This window comes from Mastacembelus armatus, chromosome 13 (genome assembly GCF_900324485.2).
Source record: "Mastacembelus armatus chromosome 13, fMasArm1.2, whole genome shotgun sequence".
In the NCBI taxonomy this organism is placed as follows: domain Eukaryota; kingdom Metazoa; phylum Chordata; class Actinopteri; order Synbranchiformes; family Mastacembelidae; genus Mastacembelus; species Mastacembelus armatus.
Window position 1 is genome coordinate 6,415,414 of NC_046645.1, and position 21,399 is coordinate 6,436,812.

General features: G+C 39.4%; 6 protein-coding genes across 8 annotated transcripts; 2 read left to right on the forward strand and 4 right to left on the reverse strand.

Annotated features, from left to right (window-relative positions):
• Positions 1 to 202: 202 nt before the first annotated feature.
• Positions 203 to 4,111, reverse strand: folr (folate receptor). Of its 2 annotated transcripts, none has more exons than XM_026315734.2 (5): positions 3,967 to 4,111; positions 2,213 to 2,348; positions 1,897 to 2,085; positions 1,445 to 1,580; positions 203 to 1,246 (listed from the first exon to the last, which is right to left on the reverse strand). In XM_026315734.2, exons 2-5 carry the CDS (start codon positions 2,342 to 2,344, stop codon positions 978 to 980), a joined length of 726 nt encoding a protein of 241 aa, XP_026171519.1. In that variant the 5' UTR covers positions 2,345 to 2,348; positions 3,967 to 4,111; the 3' UTR covers positions 203 to 977. The 2 variants fall into 2 exon arrangements, with proteins under 2 accessions (XP_026171519.1, XP_026171512.1); XM_026315727.2 differs by having other exon boundaries at positions 2,213 to 2,480; positions 3,967 to 4,004.
• A 683-nt stretch (positions 4,112 to 4,794) lies between these two features.
• Positions 4,795 to 7,152, forward strand: anapc15 (anaphase promoting complex subunit 15). The gene is made up of 5 exons (XM_026333293.1): positions 4,795 to 4,885; positions 5,162 to 5,283; positions 5,466 to 5,525; positions 5,835 to 5,975; positions 6,119 to 7,152. The coding sequence occupies exons 2-5, from the start codon at positions 5,164 to 5,166 to the stop codon at positions 6,164 to 6,166; spliced, it is 369 nt and encodes a 122-aa protein (XP_026189078.1). The 5' UTR covers positions 4,795 to 4,885; positions 5,162 to 5,163; the 3' UTR covers positions 6,167 to 7,152.
• A 191-nt stretch (positions 7,153 to 7,343) lies between these two features.
• Positions 7,344 to 8,766, reverse strand: tomt (transmembrane O-methyltransferase). Its single transcript, XM_026298661.1, has 4 exons — positions 8,505 to 8,766; positions 8,214 to 8,410; positions 7,948 to 8,070; positions 7,344 to 7,768 (listed from the first exon to the last, which is right to left on the reverse strand). Exons 1-4 carry the CDS (start codon positions 8,764 to 8,766, stop codon positions 7,571 to 7,573), a joined length of 780 nt encoding a protein of 259 aa, XP_026154446.1. The 3' UTR covers positions 7,344 to 7,570.
• Positions 8,767 to 10,054: 1,288 nt separating this feature from the next.
• On the reverse strand, positions 10,055 to 12,885 carry sfrp2l (secreted frizzled-related protein 2 like). The gene is made up of 3 exons (XM_026294873.2): positions 12,258 to 12,885; positions 11,462 to 11,542; positions 10,055 to 11,261 (listed from the first exon to the last, which is right to left on the reverse strand). The coding sequence occupies exons 1-3, from the start codon at positions 12,781 to 12,783 to the stop codon at positions 10,843 to 10,845; spliced, it is 1,026 nt and encodes a 341-aa protein (XP_026150658.2). The 5' UTR covers positions 12,784 to 12,885; the 3' UTR covers positions 10,055 to 10,842.
• A 1,306-nt stretch (positions 12,886 to 14,191) lies between these two features.
• Positions 14,192 to 18,798, forward strand: lamtor1 (late endosomal/lysosomal adaptor, MAPK and MTOR activator 1). The gene is made up of 5 exons (XM_026298851.1): positions 14,192 to 14,445; positions 16,022 to 16,167; positions 16,285 to 16,362; positions 16,860 to 16,983; positions 17,120 to 18,798. The coding sequence occupies exons 1-5, from the start codon at positions 14,404 to 14,406 to the stop codon at positions 17,210 to 17,212; spliced, it is 483 nt and encodes a 160-aa protein (XP_026154636.1). The 5' UTR covers positions 14,192 to 14,403; the 3' UTR covers positions 17,213 to 18,798.
• Positions 18,799 to 18,950: 152 nt separating this feature from the next.
• lrrc51 (leucine rich repeat containing 51) lies at positions 18,951 to 21,298 on the reverse strand. Of its 2 annotated transcripts, none has more exons than XM_026298849.1 (5): positions 21,024 to 21,298; positions 20,781 to 20,855; positions 20,383 to 20,588; positions 19,954 to 20,102; positions 18,951 to 19,608 (listed from the first exon to the last, which is right to left on the reverse strand). In XM_026298849.1, exons 2-5 carry the CDS (start codon positions 20,830 to 20,832, stop codon positions 19,473 to 19,475), a joined length of 543 nt encoding a protein of 180 aa, XP_026154634.1. In that variant the 5' UTR covers positions 20,833 to 20,855; positions 21,024 to 21,298; the 3' UTR covers positions 18,951 to 19,472. The 2 variants fall into 2 exon arrangements, with proteins under 2 accessions (XP_026154634.1, XP_026154635.1); XM_026298850.1 differs by having other exon boundaries at positions 20,781 to 20,905.
• Positions 21,299 to 21,399: the final 101 nt, after the last annotated feature.

Consider the following 21,399-nt stretch of genomic DNA (forward strand, 5'->3'; position numbering starts at 1 on the left):
TGGAAAAGAAATTAAGAAAATAAGAGGAAAAGAATAAACTATAAAAAACACCAAAACTAGAAAACATAAAAAGCACAGGAATCATTTAACTGGTAACTTGTTTTCCACCCTTGTGGTGGTATGCACCCAGTCCACAAACAAAAGAAAACATAATCAGTGTAGTCAACACAGGCCTGGAGAGGAAACTATGACAAATTCACACTTAGAATGTAATAGTTTCTTTTTATTATGTCATGCTCATTGAAGGCTCAGTATAAGCTGAGATACAAACAACAAAAGGACAGGGCAGTGGTTTCACTTAGGGTGCAGGTAAAAATAAATGGACAAAATTAACTGCAGCACAGGGTGAAATAACAACCATATACACACAACAAAAGCAAAATGGCTGAACAATGTGAAGTTGAACAATAGGAGCAGTCAAGCACAGTTTCTATCTTTGGAGCATGCTGGGAAATCTCAGCAGTCCAACACCCCAACACACAGTAATAACGTGTTGAATGCTGTAAATGAGCTTATAGTTACTAGCTACACCTTTGCCAGACCAATGGGAACTAAAAGAGCAGTCATTAGTCATTTCACAAGTCCAGTGTTTCAGCCAATGATTTATATATTAATAGACTTGCTGATTCTGCTACTATTGGTTCATTTCCACCCATGTACTATTTACTCTAAACTATTCCACCCCAAACTACAAGGGAGATACTTGGGCACATATATATAGATCAAAAGATTCAGCACAATTTAGACTACTAAGATACTTCATTTCTGTATTCTTGTGAGCATAAGTATACGTGGGTATAATTTGAGTATTCCATCCTATTTTAAGTTTAAAAGAATACTAATAGTACACTTGAAAAAACATTTTTTTAGGGTTTGGAAACTTCATGACTGAAAAGGGGACAGGAAAGGAGAAGCAACATAAGTGTATTTGAACTGTTTACTTGGTGCTCCTAAGGTGATACAGATTAGGTGAAGAATTAGAACATCATTACAGAGAAAAATGAGACAGCCAGGGAAATTGTCATGGCAAAGCTTTGGCGTCGCTGTGCATTGTTAAGGTAGTACTCAGCTACCTTCTTGTTGGGGTTTGGTCCAGTGAACCAGAGCTGCATGCAGTGTCCAGAGGTTTTGGAGTGAGTAGTATAAAGATAAGAATTGGACCAGATTTGTTCACACATGGACTTGGGTGTGGGGTAAACTTCGGTCCACTTTCTGCACTTGCTGCCTTCAGGACATTTGTTAATACCTGTGAGAGTGAAAGATTGGGATTTAGACAGAGCTGTTTTAGTAAAAAACAGTACAGTTATGAGTGAATGTTGCATTGTGTTTCTCATAAATTTTAGGGTTTTTTTGTGTATACATATAGATGTAAATGTGTTATTTCTTTCTGTAGTTATATACGAAAATGTGAAAAAAGTTTCTGTTTGCATGTTTTTACAGTCACCTGAGCTCCAGTCCCATCCCTTGTGCCAATTAGTCTTGCAGGTGTAATCATTCTTGCAGTCTTCCCACCAGTTGTGGCAGTCTTCCACACAAAGAGGCACATCCAAGATACGCTCCTTGCGCCAGTTCTGATCCACCTATACACAAACAATTAACTAGTTTGCACAAGTAACATACACAAGTAATTTAAACTCTTCTCTCTCACAATTGCAAATATTTCCACAAATTGGATTGAGGTATTGGATTGGAGTCTTTTTATGAAAATCTCTAAAATTACATATAAGGTGAATTTTTAATAATTAAAATTACATGTAATAATGGCAATATACTATACATGTGGATTTAACTATCCTGACAAGCCCATTAAGTCCTTTTAACTTCTCATGCTGCCATCTAGTGTTGTAAGAACACACATACAACAGAGACAGAGTAGTACTTGTGCACAGTACAAACCTTTTGTATCCATGGTCCCAAGTGTGGCGAGCACTCATAGAAGCAAGTGTCCTGGATGAAATGTTTTTTGCATTCAGGGCTCATAACACCACAGTGGTTCCAGTTGAAGCTGTACAGGTAGGAGTTATCGTTGTGGGCTTCTTCAGTGGTGTTGGCTGTGCAACATGCATTGTCACGCCAAGGAGCACACTGGAAATAGGGCAGGGAAAGATGAATTATTTTATGCTGTTAAACCAAGAATATGTTTTTCCTCACCCCTTCTTATATTTGCGAATGTCGGGATCAGATGTGGTAAAATTATACTTGTATTCATCACCTGAGAATAAAGCTGTCCTTCAGGGCCAGGCTCTGTTTTGTGGTGTTTGGCATCCATACACATGTTGAGTTTGTCCAGAGACAGAGCTCCACTCATGCTGAAGACTAGCAGCAAGGAAAGGACAACCCACATGGTTCTACAGGAGGGAGGCATCAACATACATCATCCATCCATCCATTTTCTATACCCGCTTCTTCCTGAATCAGGGTCACGGGGATCTGCTGGAGCCTATCCCAGCTCTCTCTCGGGTGGAAGGCAGGGGTACACCCTGGACAGGTCACCAGTCCATCGCAGGGCCACATATAGACACACAAAGACAGACAACCTCACACTCACTCCTACAGAGTCACCAATCAACCTAACATGTTTTTGGTCTGTGGGAGGAAACCGGAGTACCCGGAGTAAACCCACGCAAGCACAGGGAGAACATGCAGGGAAGACACAGAAAGGTTACGAGGTTACGAACCCACGACCATCTTGCAACCACTCAGCCACCATGCTGCCCCTCAACATTCATCAATTTGTTATAAATAAATATTTAGGAAAACAGGAAAAACAATGGCATGATAGTCCACATAGACAGTTAAAAACTTTATGCTGCCATTGTGTTTGCCCTGAAACCTCTAATCTAATCTGAGTAAAACTCTCACACTCCTTTGTCCACCTCAAGTACTTTTGTGCAGTCTAGTCACCAGGTGTCTATGTTGTTTCATAATAAATGATAACTGATAAATGATGATTGAGGCTTGTTAACAGTATTTGGTTTGTTGTTTGTGTATTGTCAGCAGAGCTCTTTTAGTAACACTACATAGATATTATATTTTCATATATTTAGGGGGTTTCTTACGTTTCCATTTGACTTGGAAAGACTGTTTTGGACCAAGAGACTAGCAAACATATCCAAATCCATGTGAACTCCTTTTATATTCAGGTTTCTGAGAGAACATGCCAATTATGGTACAAATGTAGAACATGATGACTTTTGGGATTAACTACTGATTTTTTTTACCAATATTAAGACTTCTTTACTGCTATTATATTTACCAGTAAATTATAAATTAATCACTGCTATAAATGTTAATTGTTATTTCCTTGAGTAAAAGGAGCAGCAGGTGAACAATAACGTTCTTTTGGTGTTTTTCTCTAGTCAACTGTTGTACAGTTTAAACAAAACTTAGTGACAGTAATTGCCAGTCAACCTATGATTGCAGTTATGGTTCACTCACTATCATGTGATAACATCTGATGAGCTTTGACCCAATGAGCCATTAAAATATGTCTGAATTAAGTTCTGATATACATACATATTGATAGACAAGACACACTGAAATACTGTAATCACTATGTAAACTGAAACAACAAAACTTTATAAACTCATAAAATCTTTTTTTTTTTTCATTTTAATGTGAAAAAAGAGAACAAACATGTATCATGTATTACTACAAACACACAATTCTACTACTAATGACTACACAACTACTGCTTCTGAATGCAGGCTAAAAAACACAATAGAAAGCAATTAAACTGCAAATGTAACACAACTAGTTGTCATTATCATTGTATATTACAGCTATATATTAAAGATCACTTTACTGTGTTAAATTCATGATGTTTCCTTCGTGAAAGGAATATCCTACAAGAGGTGCCTCCTGTCAACTCTTACCCACTTCTCAAGACTAAACAATATTTAGAAAATAGACATTACTGTGGAAAAAATAAGGTTACTTCTTTAAAAGTAAAATGTGAAAGCTTACCGTACTCTCAAGTAATATGTTTCCAAAGTCCAAAGTCTGCTTCACCTGCGCATGTGTTTTTGAGAGAGAGAAAAAACAAGAAAGATAGAGTGTGTGTGTGTGTGTGAATTTGTTCTTCAATGTGTGTGTGCGTGTGTGATAATCTGAGCTTTATTGCATCTTACTGTGAGGGTGGTTGGCCTTATCTCAAGGTCTATCCTAGTCTTTCACCCACCCACACACACACACACTTGGTGCTAAATGGCAGTGTGACCTGGGATGGCAATGAAAGGAGTAAAAGTGTGGCAGTTGTGATAGATTTCTGCTGCATGTGTGTTGCTGGTCTCCTGATTCAAATGAAACACTGCAAATACATTAAAGAAAGGGGGTTGTTTTGTGTGAGTTCAAATGAGTGTGTATTTCAGAAGTTACAGTTCCTGTAATGTTACAAAAGCTTTGATGAAGATTTGATGAAACATCTAAAAATTTGAGCTAGACAGTTAATTTCATCTCATGGCTTCTCATGAAAACAATAAAGGACATATTAGCAGGTTTAACTGCTTTCTAATGTTTAGAGAGCAGATTGTGAGAATGTACTCTTTGATTTTGTCAATAAGTAATTAAATAGGAGTTGACCTTTTATTACAAAATACACACTTATTCTTACAGCCTCCTATGAGGCTTATACAAAAGTCTTTGCGTTATTATAATTACTAGCAAATCTTTGCATTACTTCATACACAGATAATTTATATCACTATCGCACATCGTGAATCAAGCTCCGGTCTTGCTTTTTTGTTTATTTGTTTGTTTTTTTCACCACCCAGGCGGACACTTTGTAAAGTGACCCCGGAAAAGGGGACTCTATATAGATGAACACCATCTATTTCCGGTCTAGTTTTGTTTTGAATTTTTTAAAGCCGGAGCGAGAGATCCTCAGGTATTTACACTGTGTGTACTTTCAATGTGGGTTAGGAGTGAAATGTTATGTTATTTTACGTTTTTTTAATCTTTGTATAATTTAACGTTTGCTTGTATAACAGTTGACGTTAAGCGCCTCCATCAGTCCTGTGTTGTTTTAGCTGCTGTTTGATGCTATAACTCTGACAGAGTATGGATCAGTTTTCTTTGTTAAAGGGCTTTGATTTTTTCATGGGCTAAAGAAAGCCCCCAGCTTTGCTGCTTCACAGTGTGCGTTGTTGTCCCCGTGTGACAGACATGTCCACGCTGTTCCCGTCTCTCCTCCCCCGGATCACCGAGTCCCTGTGGTTCAACCTGGACCGACCGTGTGTGGATGAGACGGAGCTGCACCAGCAGGAGCAGCAGCACCAGACCTGGGTAAACACCTCAGCTGAAACGTTATGTTACGATAAACGTGTGAAGATGTAGACAGGTAAACCTGTGTTCTCGTTTAACTGGGACGGTGCCTTTACCTTTTCTTACACCTTTACTTTACCTTTGCAGCAGTTACTTATTGTCCACATACGAATAAATAGGGTGATTTTTTTTTCTTACCTCAGTTGCAGAGCATTGCTGAGAAGGACAACAACTTGATGCCTATTGGGAAACCTATTTTTGAGGTACTGTGTTTTTGTAACCTCTGCTCCTATCATCCTATCACCTTCCTAACACTGCACAGATGCATTTTTAACTAAAAGAGTAGCTCTGATTTTTTTTTTTTCCTTCAGTATGAAAGAGACACTGGTTATATAATTCTGTATGCTGTACCAATAAATAAGAGTTTCATCTTGTCAGTCCTGTATTTGATAGTTACATACAATACTAGTGTATAGTAGTAACCTATGCAAAAAAATTACTAGTTACTCCTAAAACCTACTTCTTTTAGAGACTGTTTAAATAACTATGTTGTCTGCTTTGACTGGGTGCAGGCAGGATATGAGGAGGAGGATGAGGAGGATGATGAGGATGAGGAGGATAGCGAGGAAGACTCGGAAGATGAAGAAGACATGCAGGACATGGACGAGATGAATGATTACAACGAGTCACCTGATGACGGCGAGATCAACGAGGTGCTTTAATTGCTTTTACTGTTGAAGGCACAGTTACTACATATCTACAATAAGTAGAATTACTATTAATCTGATCAGTTTTAGCTTCCTTTCCTCAAACAGAAAAGATCTGGTTTTAATCTGGATGTGCTTCCGCTTGTCAGGTGGACATGGAGGGACCAGACCAAGACCAGGACCAGTGGATGATTTAGAACAGCAGACAATTTTAATCTCTAGCTGACATTGGATTTCTACTCCCCATTTAAAACACCACTGCCACTCCCTTTAGTTTGTGACACACATTTAGTGTGTAAAGAGGAAAATAATCAAACCATGTACCATGATCCCTATGGAGGGAGGGTGGGTAAATCCAGCACTCGTGTCTCCTTTCAAGGTGCAGTCAGCCTTGAAGGCCCTGGACATTGTTGGACATAGCTGTGAGTTTTGCTGTGTGGCACACATCCACATTGTTTGAGAGCAAAAATAATGCATGGATGTATGTTTAAGCATCTGTGCACATGTCAGGTTTTCTTTTTTTTTTTAATGGCAATCTGTGAACCTGTTACACAAAATTAACTATTCAATCCTTTCAAAGCAGTTTATACCATTTCCAATGCTCTACAACACACAAGGTCACAAGATACTGCTGATTGGTGATCATTCAGGCAAACAGTGGCAGTATGCATCGGTCCAGTGATCTTTGTCATTTGAACTCTGACCTCGTCATACCTTGAGTCATGTGCCACTTCTCAGAGATTCTGCAAACAGCTGACTGAGCACTAACATTTCAGTCAGCTAAATAATTTGTTACCTATGAAGTAAACAAATACTTTACCATAGAGTCCGATTCAGTTTCATAGCAGTGTTGTGTATATTGATAATCTTTTGTTATCCTTCAAAGGAATTTACATAAAAGCTTGTGAAATAGTATATTCAGACATTCTAATTATTTTAATATGTTTTAAAATGTAAAAGCATCTATTACCACTGAATACTTTTAGCTGAAATGTGAATACACCGTGTTCATCCCAATCGCCTTGTGTTATCTTAAAGGATTGCTTACAAAGTTTTCATTATTTTTACTGAGATAAAAGAGGCCTTGACAGTTTGTATTAAATTAAATTATTTTGATGAAAACGTGCTTTGTACATTTTAGTTTCTTATTCTTATTAATAATAAAGAGCAGAATTAAAATGTGTGTGTTGGATTTAGCTTGACTTTCTGTTCAGTGAGATAAAAATTTATGCAAAGTTCAGCACTGATAGTCTTCTGAATTTAGTGTAAAATTTATATTGTGTGAGCTTACTAAATTGCTACATGGTGGTTTATTTTCCTGAATCCTCTTTTTTTTTTTTATCCAGCGGAGGGCACTGGCAGTGAGATCTGCTGGAAGACATTGTGCAGTTCCTTGAGTTGAGATCTCCTAAAAACTAGATACTGAGTTTTCAGAAGAATTTCACTTTTTAGAAAAGATCTTAGCTTTGAAATTTGTTTTAACCTAGAGTATCGCATCATCAGCTCATCCCTTTCGACCCCTAAAATGTACATTTGTGTAATAGTGTGTATGATAATTGTAGTCTGCATAATATGTAACAGTATGTCACAGTCTGCATAATCTATTTGATTCCCTGGTACACCAGCTCAGCCATCCCATCCCTGATGCCCTTGCTGTACTCCAGTGTGGCCCGGTGGATTTTCCATTCATACAGACCACTCTTGCGAATGTGCCTGAGGAACTTTGGAGCCCCTGGAAAGAGCACATTGTCGGCCACAATCACAGATCCTTTTCCCAGAAGACCAGAGCCCTCCAACATCTGTAACACAGAAGCTGTGTTTACGTCACATTTAAATGCAGCTGATATTTCACTCAGGCTTCACGCATTCTCACCACACCAACTGCTTATACAGTCATGGTTCTGTCAGACAGGACTATAATCTATCAAACAGGATTTTTCATTATATGTAAATGATTAATAATGTATTCTCTATGCACCTGCAGATCAGGAAGGTAGCATTTCTTCCAGTGGTCCATGAAGACAAAATCCAGCCTTTCCAATCCATAGTCAGATTGCAGCCGAGGGATCACCTCATCAGATGGGTTCACGATGAGCTCCACCTGGAAAACACACAGCATGAACATATTTAAGTTATAAGGCTCTCTATATTTGATACATTAAATAAGAATGTCGCACATTTATAAAAAATAACTGTGATGTCCTGTAGGATGGTATTTAGATCAGTGCATTTCCACTCTCTCACCGTGTCATCATCAAAACCTGCCAGGCGGATGATTTTCTCAGTGATGGCAGCGTTCCTCTGATCCATCTCGACACTGTAGAGCCTGGCACCCAGGGGCAAAGCCCGAGCAATGCGCACAGTGCTGTACCCACAGTGGGCACCCAGCTCCAGCACCACCAAGGGACTCTGCTCCATCAGCAACCGGTCCAAGATCTTCCCTACAAACACAAAAATCACATATATAGGTACAGTATATATATATATGGTAAATTTTAAAGGTCATTTAGTTTGTTATGTAAATGATGTCTTTACCTTTCTTAGGTCCAATGTTGCTGATGAACTCCACTTTGCTGCACCAGTTATCAAAAGTGTCCAGGATGCTGTCAGGGTCTCCAGGGGTGGCATGAGTGAGAACATACTGGTAGGCACGCTCCTCTCTACTCAAACCACTAACACAGTCCTTCCATATCCTCACCAGCACCGCCCGGTACAACAGCACAAAGTAGAAGCGATACCTTATAATTACTGTTAGCAGGAGGGGGACAAAGGCCAAAGCAATAGCAGGAGACACCATCCTAGCTCACACAGTGAGAAATGCACAGACAAAAGTAAATTCGTTAGTCACTTACACTCAGTTATGAAGAAAGAGAGAGACTTTTTTCAGTTACTTGTACTTCATCAAAGGTGGATGCCATATGGGTTTGTCATTTTTATCAATCTGTGTTGAGGCTGCAAGAATTTGATACTTAAAACAAAGTTTAAAAATAGGCAAACCTATTTATTGTTAGTTTCTGATTAGGGTGAATAGTGCCTCCACACTTTTTCCTTGGCATCAAGACTCTTGCCAATTTGGTTAGGTTTGAACTAAATGAACAAAGCTCAAAATAATTACTGCAAAACTAGAGAAAATAAATACAAATTTTACTTTTGGCAATACGAATAAAGATGAATAAATATGTATGATTGTAAAACAAATCAGTGAATAGTACTGGCTGTAACTGTTATAAGACAAATAATAGTGACATTTTTATTAATGGAATCATTCACTTAAAAGGTTAAAGACATTTTGAGATGAATGTTCTCCTAGTTTCTAATAATATAAACAGGGATCAAACAGGGATCTACACGGGGACAGTGGTTCATGCGTTTCTCATGGATGTTTCTATTCCCTCAGGTAACTGTAGACTCCACTGACTTTCTACACCACACAAAACAGATGCTATAACCTATTTACGTCAACAGAAAGTCTCCCTTGCTGTTAGCAAAAAGCAAACAAACTCACCTGTTTTCTAAAATTGTTTGGGGAAAGCGGAGCAGCAGGTCTGATGCTGACAGAGATGACAGTGGCTGAGCTGAGTACAAAGGTGTGTTTGTGTAAGAGAAGGTAAGAGACCTGGGGGTATAAATAATGTATGTATCACGCGCATGGCAATATATGTCCTGTAATTATTTCCAATTAACAGACACTGACAGCAACATAACTACCTCTGTAGCTGTTAAATATCAGTTTTGATTAGACGCAGGTAGTGTCGTGTCCATATATTTAATATAGGACCCACACTGTGAAAAGGAGCAGACACACACAGAGAAAGGCAGCGTGAAGCTGACATTTGATATGTCAAGTAAACATCAACAGGTGTGTGTCTGTGCTTGGGCGTTCCAATTTCACAGAGTCATGATGGAAAGATCAAGAAAAACATAACACCAAGTTATTTTCTAAATTATTACCTAATGCAATTCAATACAACATAATAGACAAGAACTTACAAAAAGCTTATTTGAATTTTTAAAAAAAGCAACAAAATATTTGAAACCTACAACAGAATCACTTTATGTATTGAAATGCCACAATAGAGAACAAACCCAAATCTAAGTGAGTTATTGTTTACATCAAGTTTCATGTCTTTTTTTTTTTTCAGTGCTAAAATATGAATCACTCCCTTGTTTTCACTCATCCAACTCCCAAAGACCCTGGCTGCTGTAAAAGAAGATAAAATAAGAGACAAAAACATGCATGCTTCAGTAGTGTAAATCTACAACACACTGTGATATTAGGAACAAATAGTAAACAATAGAAAACACCTGTCTAACACCAAAGCTATGACCAAAACCATTGTCTCTTTTATACACAAATATACACAATAATTCAAAAAGTACACAAATATCACCCCATTTAGAATTACATTGACCTTTGCAGAGCATGTTTAGTAGTAACTGTAAAACTGCCTTAAGTGATAACTTTACAGTAACATACATAAATACCAGGTCTCTGTCTTTATACTAAAGATCTAAATCCACTGTGAGTAAAACTGTTTTGGTAAAATGATGCTGTATATTATTCAAGCAAAGGCACACATGGTGAATAATAGTAATCATATGATGATGATCATGATATAAAACTAAATAAAACTAAATATGACGCACTACTTTACTTAGATGCACGTTAATATTTTCTGTATAACAAAGCTTTGAAAGGTTATTGATTATGTGGCATTTAGCTTATTATTACATTTAATGAAGAGCAATTCATCAGGGAAGTGGCCAGTATGCTGATTTACAGATGAATCTTTAAACACTAGTTCATTTACACAGTATCTAACAATCTCTACCCAAGTGATTTATTCAGTGGTACTTGGGAACTGTTTACTGTTTATTTCTCTGGACATGGCTGTTTAAGAAGAGCTCTGATGAACCTCTTGAGCTCCTTGTCCACTCTGGTCCATCTCATCAGGCGAGTCAGCACCAGTCTTCCCTCTTCAGCCTGAGCCAGGGCCAAGTACCAGTCACCCTGTAAACCATTTCCCAGCTTTCCTCCTTCTCCTGCTTGTCTCTTAGCTTTGCGTTCCTCCTCGAACCCCCGCTCTTCATTTGTCTCTGTAGGGTCTAATCCAGGGCAAGTACAAGTGCCTCCGTCCTGCAACCACAAAGCGCTGTGGGCCATCGCACCACCAACCCCTTCTGCCCTTTCTGCATCTCCCCCTGCCCACCTCAGGATACGGCTGCGGGCCACAGGCACCAGCTGACGGTCCCCTCCCACTGTCGACACACTGCCCAGGCGCATCTTGAATGCTGCGACAGAGACGGATACCATTTAACAGGTGTCATTTCAGACACAATGTAAGGAAACATCTCTATCTGCATATCTGTCCTGTGGCCTAGCATGAGAGAATCACAAGTCTTTCATTTAAGCAATAATGCAAAAGGTCATGGTGTGCACAGCTCTATATTGTAGCCGCCATAGTCTACAGTCACTATCAGTTTGTTCTCACCATATGGACTGTGGCAGAAGTTTTCCTGAATGTCAGTTTCTCCTTCAGCAGCCAGACTGCAGGCATCACAGATAACACTCCCTGGGGGAGGAAAATGAGAAGGGATTAGGTGACTGCAAGTGTCAAAAAGGTGTATTAGTGTTAGTGGGACTTTCGTCTTTGAGCTGAAGCTCTAGGGTGAGGCAAACAACTTTAAGATAAGACTTAAAGAGAAGAGAAGGTCAGTTGTTACAATGGCCTAACAAACAGGCTAAAGATTTTTAGGAACAGATTAACAGTTTCAAATTAAATACATAGAACACAATAAAACAAAGAAGTTACTTTCAAAGCTATATACGTTACATACATCCCAATATTATGACCTGTTGAATATGACACCAAGACTAAAATCTTACATATTGATAAACCATACTGACTTTTCTTATTATCAGCAGAAATAAGCACTAATGACTATTGTTAATGTTGATATCAGTGCCAAAATATACAGTACATATTACTGATATTATAGTGATGTGCCACTGGAGAGTCTGAGGAAGGTACTTTTTTCTAGTTTACGTTTTTGCCACAAGCCAAAAAGTGAATAAACCACCTGTTTAATCTTGCATTCTGCATGGTATTTTAATAATTGTATTTTGTAAAGCTTCAATCAGAAAAGTGCTGTCAGGTAAATGCAGTGGAGCAAACTGAATATTTACCTGTCACTCTTTAAAAAAAGAGTTTGATGGCTGAAAAGGTAACAGTTCATCTGCCTAACTTCACTTTATTATGCGTGAATTTTTAATCACTGTCCACTGACCTTTCAGCGCCTCCTCCTGCCTCACCTCCTCTGCCGTCCCCCCCTCCTGCTCTCCGGTTGCCGGGATACAAAGCCCGGTCCCGCTCGGGAACCGGGTACAGTTGAACATCTCCGGCCAGGGGAACCCGAAGGCGCTCATCACGGGCACGCAGCCGTCCCGCACGGCCTCGCACAGGCTCCTGCAGGGGCTGATGGGCCCGCTGAGCTCCGGCAAACACACCGGGGCGAACAACGAGCACAGGAACTTCTTGGTGTCCCGGTGGCAGAGCTTGGAGACGAGGGGCAGCCAGGCCGCCGACTGCTGCTGGGCCTCCTTCAGTGAATCGTGGCCGAGCAAGTTGGGGATCCGCATTTGTCTGTACCCGATCCCGTGGCACAGAGACAGGGTGCTCGGGATGGGTTTACACACCGACCGGACCGGGGAGCTGAACCCGAGAGACGGTGGGCCGAGCTGGGCCGGAGCCGCGGTGTCAGACGCATGTGAAGGTCCGAACAGCACCATGAGGCCGAGCAGAAAAACAGGCATTGTGTTGAGTCCAACAAGCACAGAGTGAAGTCCACAGCGCTGCCGCACCTCTGCCTGGACTTGACCGGCCTGTAGGTGTAAACAAAGAGGTGTGCAGGAAACGGGGGGTAAATTAGAGGAAAGGCGCCTCCCAGTCATTATCCCAGCCCATCACACCGCTGCGTGCCCGCACATTTAACGCCAAACTGTTTGTCATTCAGAGCTGACACGCTGATGCAGTGAAGTGCATCATTATCATTCACACTAAAGCCAGACTCTTGGCTTCAATTTCTTTATTTACAGCCCAAAGAGATTCAGTAAGTTAAATAATCATTTCCAAGAACATTTGCTCAGTACAACTTACAAACACAATGTTGTTGCTGCCTGGATAAGTTGTCTTGTGTTATATTAATACAGTCTCTGAAATAAGTACATGTTTTTGAATAGGATATGCTTGAGGTCTGTACAAAGCTTTGAGAAACATTTGCTGTCATTATTGTGAGTTTACTAGAACTGAAATAAGCTGTATTGTGTGAGGGAAGCAGAGGGCCTGGTACTCTGTAATCATACAGAGCCAGAGGGTGTCCATGACTCTTTCATCTTCTTCCAGGGAGACTGCCTTATGTGCACCAACAAGCCCCGTCCTGTTCTCTTCTCCTGTTGCTGCTCTTTGTTTTGCTCAGTTATAGCTTATTATGAAGTAAGATGGCTTAACGATATTTTTTATTAAAGGCATGGAAAGAGGAGCTATTGTTAAACATATGTAATGTTATGTCTGCAGTGAGAGGCCCACCAGTCTTTTTTGTTATAATGATTCAGGGACCGGGACCACTATGAAAATATGTTAACAAGTTAGTTTTACTACTCTACTGTAAATCTTAAAGTGCATCTTTCATGTTATATTGACTCTTTTTATCTCTTTGTGCTTTTTGGAATTTCCATCCATTTATTATTTATACCAGCTTATTCCTTAACCAGGGTCACAGGGATCTGTTGGAGCCTATCCCAGCTCTCTTTGGGTGAACGACAGGGGTACACCCTGGACAGGTCACCAGTCCATCACAGGGCGCTTTTTTGAATATTTAAAGTATATTATGTGTGGGTTGGCTTATGACAAAATAACACCAAAGCAAACCTCTCAAATGTTAAAGTTAATAATAATCATTATAAATAAATTACATTTGCTAATATTGCAGTGTTTGGGTTATTCTGTATCACACACATGAAAACCAAACAGCACATGTTTAAAATACAAATGAACTCAATGAAGACTTTGTCTATTTTCAACTTTATTGTGTGTCAGGTGTTTATGAGGTAAGCTCCAGGTTTTGTCTGTATTAATTACGCTAATTAATACATTTTTTAGAAAGCTCATGTTGCCTCCACTCTTATCACGTGACGGAGGCCTCTCAAATACCGGACGTGATCGTTATGTTGTTGCACCACAGCTGTTGTCATGTGATAGCTCGTCGAGGAGCTGCTGTTGCTGCTGACAGTGGCTTCTTAGATTTAGATGAAGCTCGGGTAAACCACCACGCAGGAGAAGAAGTTGTATGTTTGCCGGAGAAGATCAACACGGCTGGTTTCTGACGGAGAACAAGGGACCCCGGGGTTGTGTAGCTTCGCCCCTCGGACGCTGCCATGGGTTGTTGTTACAGCAGCGAGAACGAGACCCCAGAGGAGGTGAGTTAGCTGCTAGCTGGCTAAAATGTCCCGATAAATACAGGATGTTACGTTAACATACACAATACGAGTCATTGTTTAGGTCTTCCAGGGTGTTTTGGTACATAAAATGCATTTATGTGTTGCCTGACGACGCGGACGGAGATGATATGAGTTTAACACAGGAGCTTGAAGCTAACAGGTTAGCCTCAGGCTTCGGGGTCAGGCCTGGCCCAGAGCTCTGCTGTTATCACTTAGCTGGAGTCGAGCTGTGCAGATGTGAAGCCAACGACACACATTTGGCAGATTACTGTGTATTGTCTATTTGAATAGGTGCATGAAGAGGACACACTGCATCCAGCGGTGTTCACATTCTTATGTTTTGTCATATGACCCTTAGCTATCTTTAGCTTACGGAAATAAGTCTGTTCTTGTATGAAGAGTTTCTTTACTCATACACAGCTGTCCTTAGATTAATAATAGCGAAAGGACTCGCGTAGAAACAAATACTTAACATTGTGTTATGACCATGTAGTACCAGGGGCCATTGTAAGATCAGACTATTAGAGGTGATCATCCTTTAAGGAAAATGTGCATTTATACTTGGCCTTATGCCCTCTCCCCTTGTGTCCATCACTGTCCTCTCTCCTTCTCTGTGCTGTCAACCAAATAACGAACTTAACATCCAGTCACAGAATCTATAATCTTATAATAGACACAAATTGAAACATACAGATTTATACTACTCTTAATTGAAGACTGGGTTGTTTTGGATAATGGAGTCGGGTAATTTCATTTTGACCTCACTTGCTCATCTGAACCTGGGTGTTTTCTTTAAAAAAAAAAAAAAAAAAAATCTACCTACCCTTAATGTAAACATAAAACTGAATTTTAAGAACTGAAAGAATGAAATGCATCAGTTACAGTGGCTTAGCAAGTGCACAGCTAAGTTGGCTAATAACAATATAAACACCATGGAGCTGTAACCACACGCTTTCTAATTCACAGTGGTAACAACCCAATGTTCAGTCAGAACAGTTCATCTTAATCTTAATCTCCATCATGAAATGCATTGCTACATCCTTCTTCTCCTACATTGATTATGTGTGGAGGAATAACATATTTGTGAAATCTAACATTAGTCAATAATAGCCCCAATGATTAATTATTATTTTTAAGGGTGCTGAGATTAAATTTAGGTGAGCTTAAGCGCCTCTAAAAGGGTCTAAAATTGCCCCTGTATTGTACATATTATTTGAGAAGTGTAAGGTTTCTCAATACAGTGTGTGCTGTTGGTTCAAGTCTGTGTAATAAGAGTAAACTAGTAAAAAATTTGATTGAAGCTTCTGAGGTCATTTAAAAAAAAAAAAAAAAAAAAAGCCAAACTGAGCTTAGCACAGTGTAAGGCTTCTAAAAATGTCCTATTACTGGATGCTCTAAACTATTAGGATATATAATCATATTTAATGTCATGCTGAATTAAAACACCAGCTCCATCCTGCTTTTATTAAATTGCTGCACACGTGTCATTGTTTGTTAAATGTTATACGCTAAAAATGTCTATCATTCAGTTTTTATTCTGATTGACCTGTTCTAGGGGAGTGACGATTGTAAGCCGCTCATCACCCATTCAAACCCTGTCAGCAAACCCCCAAATGGGACAGACTGGGTTAATACCAGTGTCTCCTCAGCACGGGCGGATGAACAGGCGCTTCTTACATCCATCCTCACCAAGACAGCACAGTAAGACACTACTTCATGCAGTCATAGATGAGTCAGATTCAGCATGTGTGCTTCTGATAGTAGTACAGCAAAATATGTGATCTTATAATAAACCTACCCTTATTTCCTGTGTGTCAGGAACATCATTGATGTCGCAGCAGCTGAGTCTGTCATGATGGAGCAGCATGAATACATGGACAAAGCTCGGCAGTACAGGTATGGTGGGTTAGCAGTTATGTATGCTGCTTTGAGATGTGCTGTCTGGTTGTGAATTTAAAGCATGTAGAAAAGTAAGTAATTTAAACTAGTGGGCTGTACAGAAGACTTAAAATACTATTAAAATGTGACCCAGCTGCATATTCTCATTAGTGTGGGGCACCTATGGATGATGTTGACTATAATGTAATTGGGAAGAATAAAAGAGTTGAAAATGTGTTGAGATTTCTAAACCCAGTGGCTTGAGAAGGTGGTGGGGGAAGTGACTTAACCAAACAATTGCAACAGTTTTGCCTTTTCCCTTAGATTTTTACTCTGAACTTAGATGCAGTGACACCTAGTGGAAATTTAGTGATTACTACCGGGCCCACACAAGTTGTATGTGGTTCTCAGGGCACAGCAATCCTCCTTAGGGAGCAAGTCTAATGTGTTGAGGACAGACTGTGATTTAAACCTAAACTTTAAACTCAACCCATTTTGGTTTTGTGTTGTTTCAGTACAAAGCTGGCTGTATTAAGCAACAGTTTGCCCCAGAAGAAAGCCCTTGCTCTCCCTTCCCTCACCAGCCAGCCCCACCAAGTGCTTGCCAGTGACCTGGTGCCATACTCAGATGTTCAGCAGGTAATCATGCAATAGCAAATTGCTACTTCTTTTCTGTTGTACCTTTTTTGTCCACCTGGTTGTCTGATCATACACAGTGGATTAGTTATGGATTTTAATTATTTTGCACACTTGAACTGTTCTTTTTTCTTTGCAGGTGTCCAAAATAGCAGCTTATGCTTACAGTGCAATCTCTCAAATCAAGGTGGATCCTAAAGAAGAACTGGTGGTCCAGTTTGCTATCCCCTGATTCTGCGACTCTGGCCTGCATATTGTTCCTCCCATCTCGCTCTCTGTGTCTCTCTTGCATCCTCACTCTCTAGCCCACCATTTATTACAGCATCTTGGTCCTTGTGCTTCTTAGCTATCCCGCTGCCAAGACAGAGACGATGTAGAATTGCACCCTGTGGCAATCCTTTGTCCTTTATTTATCCTTTTCAGTAATCTCTCAAATCTTTAAATGGTTTGTCTCAGTATCCTTTTGGGCAGCATTCACCTGGGACAGGGCTGTAAAATTTTTGGATACACTCTGTACTGGAAAAGAAGAAATGAGGAGCCTTTGGGTCCAAATGCAGTGGTTGAGTCCTTTAAACATTTACCAGCATAAAAAAACTAGCAACTTGGCTTAGTTTGCACTTCATATATATTCAATTCCTCTGTCATCCTTGACACTGCCAACTCAGTCTTTCTCCATGCACAGCAAAAAATACAAGAATTTTTTTTTTTTTTTTAAGTTTAGGTCATTATACTGTAGTCCTGACATGATGGAAAAAATTGGATATCAAACATCCCACAGTAATCTGGTGTAACCCTGCCTCAAGAACCATGGCTCACTAAAGACTAAAAATGCACCAATAAACCAGCTGGACCTGAGTAGGTTTCATTGACTTTTCACCGTAGTGATGATTAAAAACCAACAGTGAAACAGGTTGGGTTTGTAATTTGTTGAGAAATTGGTTATTTTAGTTGAGGCCAAATCATAAGTGATTGGTGTTCTCTGGTGGGTGAGGATGCAAAATTAAGCAGCAGAGGTGCTGGGTGGGTCTAGCATTGGCGCTGGAGGTGAGAACGGGTGGAGCTTTCTTGGGGCACAGGTTCTCAAGTTTACAGACAGTAATATGTCCTCTGCAGTTTCTGTAATAATGAACTGGCATACTCTTTAAATCAAATCCCAGAACTTCACATATTTAATAGCAGTTGAGGACTAGAGAGTTGAAGTGGATGTGTGTATGGTGGGAGAGATCTCGTGTATTCATGCCTTTTTTGTACAGTTTTCTGATTGAATATAAAAACAGATCTTGGATTGTACGAAGTTGCTCTTTTTGTGACGAGTTCATTGGTCAGGATTGGCTAAAAACTTGTGATGAACGTTTTTATGAAACACAAGAACACTTTGAAGGCCTGCATTTGTTAGCTGTTAAAGCTTATTGCTGCAGACTCTAATATGATTGAGATGTTCATATTCGTCAGACTAACTAACCATTGTAGCAGCGTGGGGGTGTTAACAATTTCTGTACCATTGCAGATAAAATGACATGAGACCTTTTTTTGTGATTATTTATTTGTGTTTTAAAATGTACATTTGCTCCTCAGAGGAGAGCACGGCCGTATGGTTGCTCTGGAGTTTCTAAAGGGATAATCGACAAGGCTGTGATTATTTCAACCACACAACTGATTTGAGCTTTTTGCAATGGGTTCTTGGCATTTTTGTCTGTTTTGAGTTGTTGCTCAGATGTGTAATACTACCTGAAATGTTTGTAATATCTTAGGCTAGTACCAAAAAGTTTTAAGTTTTTCTTTTTGTTTTAATTACTTTATTAAATACTTTAAACATAACCCCTCATGTCTGATTAAATAAATATTCCACATGCTCATATCATGGAAGTAGTTAATTCAGCAGAGACAGTCAAACATTACTAACTCGTGCACAGCCAACACAAATGTCTGCAACAACATGCTTCAGAATCAGTTTTAGTTCATATGTTGGACAAACAAAGAATTTAACTCCTGCAATCTCACAGAGCTAATATCTTATGATCATTCAGTGTCACTTTACATTGATTAATCAGTCAAACGAAATAAATGAATAAATTGTTCATATCCATCCATAATCTATACTACTTGTGTTGGGAGTTGCAGGGTAGCTTGAGCCAATCCCAGCTCACTTGGGCAAGAGGAGGGGTACATCCTAGACAAATCACCAGTCTATCACATGGTTGACAGAGACTAGAGAACCACTCACGTTCACAATCACACCTACGAGCAATGTCTTTGGACTGTGGGAGATAGCTGGAGTAGCCAGAGAAAACCCACAATGAGATGGGGAGAACATGCAAACTCCATACACAGGCCCATGAGTGGACTGGGATTTGGACACAACCTTCTTGCCCAGAGGTGACAGGTTCATCTCAGCAGATAAATATTAAAAACAACGATTTCACTACAACTGCACAGCATATTCCATATTTCCAACAGTATATGATTTCAACATGATGGTGTTGAGCCAACAGTCACTGGAGAATCCTCTTGGCAGTTCTGCTGTGGTTATAGCTGTGATGCCAGATCTTTGCCATGACTCGCTCCTGCTGTGTCACAACATTGAAGTCCATCGTCTTTATCTGAGGCAGAACAGAAATCACACGATTCCTAAAAACATTTAAAAAAAACACATTTATCCATGTGCACTGAATTGTTCATGTACTTTTTGTACTGCATTTTTATATACACAGAAAAATCCAAACTGAATGTTTATAGGGTCTCTTGCTGTGCCAACTCTGAAAAATACACCTTATCTCTACTGGTGCTATACATAAAGTATACTATAAATCGATGTATATTTCAATGAAATAGTTTAATTGATCATGAGAAATAAGTAAATTAAAACAATAGCTGAGAACGAAGGGTATTGCATATCCAAACATATTTCAGCTATGCAGCTTATCAATGTGATGTGTGTTTTAGATAGAGTTAAGATTGAAAGAAAGTCTTCACCTGTAAGCCTTATTGATTTCTATGGCATTTCCATGAAGAGTGATGGAGTGTAGATGTGGTAACACTCCAAGCCTGTCCACCTCTGACAGAATAAAAATGCTGTTGCCATGAAGATACAAAACACGCAGTTCATGGAGTTCGCACAAAACCTAAAACACAAATACACATACTCATCTATGTTAGATGTTAGATGTACTTTAAGACACATTTAATCTAATAACAGGCATTCCTCATTAACAATGTGATTTGCTGCCTATATGCAGAAATCTCTTTAACAAACAATAAAACATCTGTATGCTTGCGGCCTAAATAAGAGCATGCAACAGAAATATCCTGTTACAACTGATTTAACCAATGTTGAAGACCTTGTGTGTAAATATATTTGTGCACAAGTTAGAAAGAAAACAACTAAGCAAAAAAAAATCTCACTTGATCTATATGTGTGATATTGTTGAATGAAAGGTCCAGCCATCTTAGCTGGGATGGCTCAGCGAGGAAGTGGCTAACAGTCTTCTGGAGATCAGAAAGTTCACTGATATTGTTATTGTTGAGACGCAGGGACTGGCTTAGGTACTTCGTCTGTGAATTTCTCTTTAAAGGCCGTAGACCACTATTGGGTTCCTCTGTCCATGCATCTGAGACCACAAAGAAAATAAATACAGAGAATACAAAAGACTAGGTTGTTGACTGGTTTGAGTTTGTGTAACATTACATTAGTGGTGCATTCTGTTTCAAGGGCATCTATCAATATATTAGTATATTAGTGTAAAATACCATAAAAATAGACAAAGTGAAAACCTTTAGTTTAATATAGTGTTGTAGTCTACCTGCCAAACTGCTGATGTCTTTAAAGGATAAATCCACTGGAGCGCCATACATATTCACACCAAAGATTTACTCACCTGTGGGAGGGAAGTGACGTCAATACAGGTGAATCATGATAGCCAGTAATCTTCAAACACCAGAAATGTGATTAGTTAGTTTCTTTATGAAAAACGTAATTATTTACATAAATCACCATACACATATGCACAATATTAAGAAACATTTATTAGAAACACTTTACTTACTTCTATTTTATGTTGTTTAAACCAGCCCCGGAGTATTTAGCTAGTTAAACTTTTAACTAGCTAACGCTTCCTGTCGAAGAGACAACAACCCGTTTCCAAGGAAACAAACAGATACATCATGGGATTTGCAGTTTGTAGTCTTCAAAATGCCCCACCCCACAGGATTCAATCAGTATTAACAGAATTGGGAAGTAAAAGTAAAAAGTTATATAAAAATAAAGTACTGAACAACTGTGAAAACTGGATTCACATTCGTACATTATTTCAGCCGCCTGAATAACAAACGCAACATTTGTACTTCCGGCCTATAAACCAATCAACTTCGCCTGTTTTAGGAATCATTGATGTCTGGAAGCGGATTGGTTGGTTCAATCTT